The 8,126-nt window shown below is 43.6% G+C and overlaps 1 protein-coding gene across 3 annotated transcripts; it reads right to left on the bottom strand.

Annotated features, from left to right (window-relative positions):
- Window positions 1–559: 559 nt before the first annotated feature.
- On the bottom strand, window positions 560–6,133 carry GEMIN6 (gem nuclear organelle associated protein 6). 3 transcript variants are annotated; one of them, XM_021697516.1, is made up of 3 exons: window positions 5,963–6,133; window positions 5,369–5,566; window positions 560–2,056 (listed from the first exon to the last, which is right to left on the bottom strand). In XM_021697516.1, exons 2-3 carry the CDS (start codon window positions 5,491–5,493, stop codon window positions 1,681–1,683), a joined length of 501 nt encoding a protein of 166 aa, XP_021553191.1. In that variant the 5' UTR covers window positions 5,494–5,566; window positions 5,963–6,133; the 3' UTR covers window positions 560–1,680. The 3 variants fall into 3 exon arrangements, 2 of the variants coding, with proteins under 2 accessions (XP_021553191.1, XP_021553192.1); XM_021697517.1 differs by having other exon boundaries at window positions 6,098–6,122; XR_002480745.1 differs by lacking the exons at window positions 5,369–5,566; window positions 5,963–6,133 and adding an exon at window positions 3,671–3,810 and having other exon boundaries at window positions 1,980–2,056.
- Window positions 6,134–8,126: the final 1,993 nt, after the last annotated feature.

The following is an 8,126-nucleotide window of genomic DNA, read 5'->3' as shown; positions in this document are numbered from 1 at the left end:
GCTTCTCTTTTTGTATGAATAAGGGACATACGTGAGAACTGAAAGGGCTGTTTGCACAGCTGAATCCCTGCGGACAGACTAGGGAGAAGTTAGAGTTCTGAGTTTAGCCCTATAGCAGCCCACGTGGCCTATCTAGTTCAAAACTGCCTTTGGAAGTCTGCCCCAAGCCCTGGCACACCAGGCTGCTTCAAGGATTTCCTAGAGCAAACTTTCTATATATATATATATGTATATATATATATGGACTTTATTTGAGAGACAGAGATAATGACAGAGATAGTTGGTCTTTTTTTTCCTTAAGATTTCATTTATTTTATTTGACAGAGAAGGACAGCAGAGAGGGAACACAAGCAGGGGGAGTAGCAGGCAGAGGGAGAAGCAGGCTTCCCGCCTGAGCAGGGAGCCCAACGCGGGGCTCGATCCCAGGACCCCGGGATCATGACCTGAGCTGAAGGCAGACACTTAAGGACCGAGCCACCCAGGGATCCCAGGGTTGGTCTTTTATAGAACGCTAACCAGGGAACTTAAATCCTTTTAACATCTTTACTGATAACTCCTTCAATGGCTTACTTCCCTTTTAGGGTCTGGTTATTCTTTGTAGGTCACAGGTGATTATCATAAAGACACCCACCCCACACGCCTAGGGCAGGGCTGTAGTTTTCTGTAAATATAAGCCATATAGTTTGTGTTACAATATTCAAATCTGCCACTATGGCTCAAAAGCAGCCACAGAAAATACGTAAACCAGTGGGTATGGCTGTGTTCCAGGAAAACTTTTATCAAATGGAGGCAGCAGGCTGCATTTGTCCCAAGGGCTCAAAGTTTGCTGACCCTTGTCCTAGGGAGTCAGAGGCCTAGGGGTTCTAATCTGACCTGCCCCCGAGAAGACACCCAACCGACAATCTGAGGTACCTCCCTCGGTTTCTAGGCCAGAAACCTCCATATCGAGTCCTGGCCCCTGCCTGGCTTCCAAGGGGTAGGACCAGGTATAGTGAGGCATGCTTCCTGCATTCTCTCCCCTCAGTGAAGCCTGACCCGGGAATGGGGGCTACAGGCAGAAAGCAGCATGGGCTGAAGGCCTTGGCTGAATCCACCAGGCACGGGAACTGGGTTCAGTGCAGGAGCAGAATACTTGTCACATTTACCTTTTTCGTCAGAGATATCAGCCAGGGCTCACTGTAAAGGCTTTGAAAGTTAAACAACTTACGTGGTAAGATTTTACAAGTAGTTAAAACTTTTCAAGTTTCAACCAAAAAAGCATATATTCCAATAGATTCTGATTCAAAAGCGATTTCATCCTTACACAATAAATATTTTAAAACAGACACATACAGTTAGTGCAAGGGGCTTAACAAGACATTTTATATTGAATCTAACATGTGTTTCTTGCCTAACAAAAATGGAGGTGTACTCCCACCAACAAAAGACTCTTACAATTCTAATGTCCTTGTGCTATTTTGTTGCATGTGATGCTAGCTTTGCCATAGTTTGATTATTTATTAGCACTTATAATCCAGATCTTTGATTTTACCAAAACAACATAGAATTAAAACTCAAACACACACACACAACTGTGTGCCTTTGAAGTCTTGTAATATGATGGATTTAACATTCAAAACATTTTATGAAGAAAAAAAATGAAATGTTATTTCAATTGATGCATCCATAGTTCTTGGCCTCTCATTGGCAAGCTGCAAGATGTCCTTGAATAAGATCCTGAACACGGGAGAGAATAATCTCATTAGAACTGCTGCAATTTTCTGGACCATACGGTGGGTCTATAGTCAGAACCCCAGCCACACACAGAGTCCTTCGTGAATCTCCCTGTTCTGTGATGGGGATGTGGTTCTTCTCGAGCCATTTCTTTAGGCTGTTCTTTCTCTTCTCCAGATCCTCAGGGTTGTAGGCCTTGCAGTCTCCAGACATGAACAAATTCATCAGCTTCTCTCTCACTCCATGGTCCCCTTCGTTCACAGTTTCAACGGTCTGCACAGCATGGCCCATAATTCCAGTCACAGACATGCTGCCATCTTCCAGGAAGTTCACAAGGACAATACTTGGGAGGAAAAGTTAAGTTCAGAGCAGATTTGCAAAAGAAAAATGTAAAGGCCCATAAAGCTATGGAAGAAGCAATGGAATGAAGAGGCATCACCAGCCCCAACAGGCAATTAGAAATCGGGAATAAGAACTTCCCTGTTTAAAATTAATCCCCTCACCACCAAATGTTTGTACTCTTTCAATAAGTATTCACCGAGGGTCCTACACATCTAAACTTTTTTGTCTAGCCTAAAGCCAATCATGGCGGGATGCAGTTAAAGCACTGAAAAGTTATAAATGGCTTAAATGTGTATTAGAAATCAAGAAAGGGTACAGACTTAATTTTAGAGGTAAACAACTGAATAACTTGCCTTCAAAGCAGACCAAAGAAAATAACAAAGCACAAAATTAATGAAAGAGAAAACAAGAGTTAATAACAAGATCATCAAAGCCAAATGTTGGTTCTTTAAAAAACAAAAACAACGTAAAATTCACAAAACTCAGGCAAAACTGATTAGAATAGAAAAAAAGACACATACAAATAATATTAGGAAGGAGGCAGCAAAGATTGGCAATTTAAAGTATTAGGAACAAACTTATGCCAATAGTCTTGAAAACTAAAATAGAAAACTTCCTAGAAAATGTAAATTTCTACTACTGAGTCAAAAAAAAAAGAGACTATAAATAGTCCTATAGTCTTTCATAAAAACTGAGTAAGTATTTTAAAATATTTTCCCATGGGGGGGAAGGCCCAATTTTACTAACAAATTATATACAATTTTCAAGGTTCAAGCATTTTTTTAAGATTTTATTTATTTATTTATTTGAGAAAGAGAGAGAGAGAGAGAGACAGCATGAGAGGGGAGAGGGCCAGAGGGAGAAGCAGGCTCCCCGCTGAGCTGGGAGCCCGACGTGGGACTTGATCCCAGGATTCCAGGATCATGACCTGAGTCGAAGGCAGTCGCTTAACCAACTGAGCCACCCAGGCACCCTAAGCATTTTTTTTTTTTAAGATTTTATTTTTTAAATATTTTTTTTATTTATTTGACGGAGAGAGACAGCTAGAGAAGGAACACAAGCAGGGGGAGTGGGAGAGGGAGAAGCAGGCTTCCGGCTGAGCAGGGAGCCCAATGTGGAGCTCGATCCCAGGACCCTGGGATCATGACCTGAGCCGAAGGCAGACGCTTAATGACTAAGCCACCCAGGCGCCCCAAGATTTTATTTTTAAGTAATCTCCACACCCAATGTGGGGCTCAAATCCACAATCCCAAGATCAAGAGTTGCACGCTCCACCGACTAAGCCAGCCAGGCACCCCAAGGTTCAAACATTTCTAATCTAACCAAATTCTTCTAGAGACTATAAAAGGGGGACTGTGCCTTAACTTGTTTAATGAGGTTAATATAATCTTGATACCAAAAGCAGAGGAGAAGATTAAAATATAAAACTACAAGCTAATCTCATTCATGAATACAAATGCAAAAATCCTAACTAAATAAAATAAATGATGTGGTGTGATGTGATGTGAATTTCACTTCGTTGGTACTCCTCCCAAAACCTAAAATCCCAGGCTAATTATGAGAAAGCATCACAGAAACCCAAACTGAGAGACATTCTATGAAATACCTCACTCACCAGAACTCTTCAAAAGTGTCAAGGTCATGAAAAACAAGGAAGGACTGAAATTTTCTCACAGATCAGAGGAGACTAAGGACACATGACAATTAAACGAATGTCAGATCCTAGATCGGATCCTGGAACAGAAAAAGGCAAACAATTAGTGGAAAAACTATTAAAATCCAAATGATTGCAGTTTATGTAAAGTTTTAGTTTTGAGGAATGTACCATGGTTAGGTAAGATGCCAACATTAGGGGAAGCTGGGTAGATGGGTCCTCTCTGTATTCTTTTCTGTAAATCTAAAATCATTCCAAAATAAAAAGTGTGTGTGTGTATCATCACCTTTAAAGTAGTCTTGCAAGGGGCAAGGGGCACCTGGGTGGCTCAGTTGTTAAGTGTCTGCCTTCGGCTCAGGTCATGGGCCCAGGGTCCTGGGATTGAGCCCTACATCGGGCTCCCTGTTCGGCGGGAAGCCTGCTTCTCTCTCCCCCACTCCCCCTGCTTGTGGTCCCTCTCTCGCTGTCTCTCTCTGTCAAATAAATAAATCTTAAAAATAAATAGTCTTGCAAAAAACAAATCTGATCCTAATCAAACCTCTAGATAGGCATACCAGTTTATAGGAAATACGGATATAAGAACATGTTAAGCTACACCATGCACAATGCAGTAAGCTAAACCCAGAACGTGTTCAGTTCTATAAGACAAATGATTCCATTTCTTCAACAAATAAATGACATGGAAAACTAAAAAGAGAAAGTGCAGTCATAGATTAAGATACTTCAGAGACATACCAACCAAATTGATAAACCAATTAAAGAGATATTTTGAGACAACCAGGCAAATCTAAAAACGGACTGTTAATAATAAAGTTATTATTACTTTTGTTAGGTATTATAATGTTACTGTGGTTATTAAAGAGTCCTTATCTGCTAAAAGATATTGAGGTATTTATGAACAAAATTATATGATATCTGCAACTGGCTTAAAGATATTTAGAAAGGGAAAGAAAGGCTAGTGTCTGTTACGCTGTTCTCTCTACATTTATGTATGCTTGAGATTGTCTAATAAAAACGTGGTAACAAGGGGCGCCTGGGTGCCTCAGTCAGTTGGACGTCTGCCTTCGGCTCAGGTCATGATCTCGGAGTCCTGGGATGGACTCCCAGGCTCCTGCGTCAGGCTCCCTGCTCAGCGGGGAGTCGGCTCCTCCCTCTCCCTCTGCTCCTCCCCCTCCCTCGTGCTTGCTCTGTGTCTCCCTCAAATAAATAAATAAAATCTTAAAAAAAAAATGTAGTAACAAAAAAAGTGTCTCACTTCTACAAACTTGGCTTGTCTGCCAAGGTAATCCATAGTTAGAACAACACTTCGACTCAAAAGCAACGCAATTCTTTTTTTTTTTTTTTTTAAGATTTTATCTATTTATTTGAGACAGAGAGAATGAGAGACAGAGAGCACGAGAGGGAGGAGGGTCAGAGGGAGAAGCAGACTCCCTGCCGAGCAGGGAGCCCGATGCGGGACTCGATCCGGGACTCCAGGATCATGACCTGAGCCGAAGGCAGTCGCTCAACCAACTGAGCCACCCAGGCGCCCAAAAGCAACGCAATTCTTATGTGTGAATAACTAGCCTTTCATTTATCTACTTCCTTAGTTTGGATATAACATATAGGCAGCACAAAGGGGTGTCATTATGATTTCAGGGGAGAAGGAGCCATACTCACTTGGCAGAAACTGGGTCTGTGGTTAAAACCCATCCTTTATACTCCTTCTCACTGGCTGTCACTCTGACTTCTTTGTACGTGTAATCTTGCCATTCTAAGGGGCCTTTCCTCATCCATTCATTCATGGCTGCCAGCTGGCTAGATCTAAAACCACCACCAGTTCGCGTTAATATATGTTCCACTCAAGCAAGTGCCATCCTAGAGATAGAGAACATCTGTGATTTGCCTCAAGTTCCATTATCAGGAAAATAGCTGATATTCACAATTCGGTCTGAAAGCTAAGGAGACACGGGCGCTGCCATGAGGCCCAGCCCGGGGTAACTCATCCGGCTTACTTCTATTCCACCACCCAGTACGATTCCAAATCGCCTTCACCCTGGCTTTGAACTCCGGTCAGCAGATGCTCAAACCTTTTAACTCTGATCTCCTGCGATCAAAGGAACTCACTCCACACCACATTTAGCCAAAACTGAAGAGGAAAACTCCTTTGATATCCACCCACTTGCTCTCTCCAGCTCTTTCTCCGCTGGATCCCGCCGGGGAGAGGCCCCGGATTTGACAATTCCCTCTTATTTGTTTGGAGGATGCACGAACCAGGGGGCAGCAGCGAAGGATCTAGAGCGCAGATTCCGTGGCCTAGCTTGCAGCTGCACGACCCTTAAAACGGTACTCAAACCTGGTGGTACTTAACGTTTAATTCCCACAAACGAAAGAAATACCAGCAAGAACTCCTCGCAGCGACGGGCACGCAGTAACCACGCGGTGAGGAAGGAGTCACTCCAGCGGCGCCCATCTGAGCCCAGCAGGCTTTGCGCCACGTCGTCACTTCCTTCCCCCAGAATTCTCTGTTTTGTAGTCCTTGGCCTTGGTCACGCCTAGAAGTCCGAGAGTCACCGGGCGTGGGGGGATAAAGGCCGGGTGCGGGCAGAGCCTGAGATTTTTGTGTAGTAATAATAAGGCTCCTTGTTCGCTAGAACCACCCCTCTTCACTGTCACGATGGACGTTTCAATCTTTCGTTTTTAAAGAGGAAAAGTCTCGTGCCAAGTTCCTCGTTGAGAGTAGACCTGGAAATGCACCCTTGCGGTGGACTCAAAGCGCAAGAACCCTCTCGGTAAATCCTAAAGCGGGAAGTGTGAGGTGAAAGTGCCTTGGAGAAAAGTGATAGAGCCAAGATACTTGTTTGTTTGGCTAGTGTAAGGCAATTAATACGTCTGCTCCTTTGGGATGTGCCCTGGCTACAGTCCTGCAGGAGGTGCAGAAGCCAGAAAGAAAAAGCACAGGATTGGGATGATTTCCACCTAGCCGACCGTTCGCTAGTGAGGGGTGCCTCACTCACAGGAAAGCCCGGGCCTCTCCCCCGCAACCCCTCACCACCCCCGCAGTGGAAAAGGGCAAAAGACTCGCTTCTGCCACAGATTTCGGTTCAGGTATGTAGTCGGCTCCTGGCATGGTCCAAATAAACTGATCCTGAAAAATGGTACGAGGTGTTAAACATTGAGTTTCTGCAAATGTGAACACCAAGGAAGATTTACGGAAACCGAATTAGAGGACTATCAAACCACGGTGTAGAAAACATTGAAAATTAGTCAGCTTTTCCCTTACAATTTGGGATCTGAGTTCACATAATCCTTGAAGTACATTGTTTCTTATTGCCATCATTTTAAATAATCCTTTGGCAACCTTCACTCGAGTGTTTGGTTGATTATATTAATGTGGCTTTAGTAGATTAAATTAGATTATGCCAGTTAAGTCCTCTATAAATCTACAAAGAGCTAATATAAATACCAGTTGGGGGCGCCTGACTGGCTCAGTCAGAAAAGTATGCTACTCTTGATCCCCAGGTGGTGAGTCGGAGCCCCACATAGAGATTACTTCAATAAAAAAATGTATAAATACATACATACATACATACCAGTTGTTAAAATGTGAAGCTAAACATATGACCTCATAAAAATTCAGTCCAAAAGAGCTTCAAACAATTGTGACAACTGGCCATTTGCATTTTAAGCCTTCTATCTGTACTGCAGAATCAAAGACTAAGGAAGCTAGCTCCAAGCTTAACTTAAATGACCCCTTTTAAAGTGATAAGACTGGGGCAAATTCCTTCCCTTCTCTCCCCTCTCCCTTTAGTCTCCCAGATAATCATTTCCAGCATCTGCTGATGTGAATCACTGATTTATAACAGACTGAGCCCAATCCACTCCATAATAGAGGTTTACAGAAAGACCCTCTCCTGTAGTCCACCCTCAAGTTCAGATGGTGCCATTTCCTTTTCCTTACCCTTGTCCACCTGGTGCCTCCCTCAGACCAGCTGAGGTCCCTTCTCTCACATTTTCTACTTCCTCTCTTCCCTTTCCCTCTTCCTCCATCTCCTTCCTAATGTCTGCCTCCCCCTCAAACCTTCACACCCACCCACACACACACACTTAACCTTTTCCTCTGCCAAGTGAAAAGTTGTTTATTCTAGATTTTGGAGTACATTTTAATTTTAGCAAGACTTTTTTTTTTTAAGTAATCTCTACACCCAACTTGGGGTTTAAACTCATGACCCTGAGATCAAGAATTACATGCTCTGGGACACCTGGGTGGCTCAGTTGGTTAACCTCCTCCTTCTGCTTGGGTCATGATCCCGGGGTCCTGGGATGGAGCCCCACATCAGCTCTCTGCTCGGCAGGGAGCCTGCTTCTCCCTTTCCCTCTGCCTGCCACTCCCCCTGCTTGTGCTCTCCCTCCCTCTCTTCTGTCGATCTCTCTCTGT

The sequence above is a fragment of the Neomonachus schauinslandi genome, chromosome 10, assembly GCF_002201575.2.
Source record: "Neomonachus schauinslandi chromosome 10, ASM220157v2, whole genome shotgun sequence".
Classification (NCBI taxonomy): Eukaryota; Metazoa; Chordata; class Mammalia; order Carnivora; family Phocidae; genus Neomonachus; species Neomonachus schauinslandi.
Note: the sequence above shows the minus strand (reverse complement) of the source record. Positions and strands in the feature narration are given on the sequence as shown.

Coding starts and splice junctions, on each gene's coding strand:
- GEMIN6 (XM_021697516.1), bottom strand. CDS start 5,493: ATGAATGAATGGATGAGGAAAGGCCCCTTAGAATGGCAAGATTACACG. Junction 2,057..5,368: donor ACAGACCCAGTTTCTGCCAA/GTGAGTATGGCT, acceptor TTTCCTCCCAAG/TATTGTCCTTGTGAACTTCC.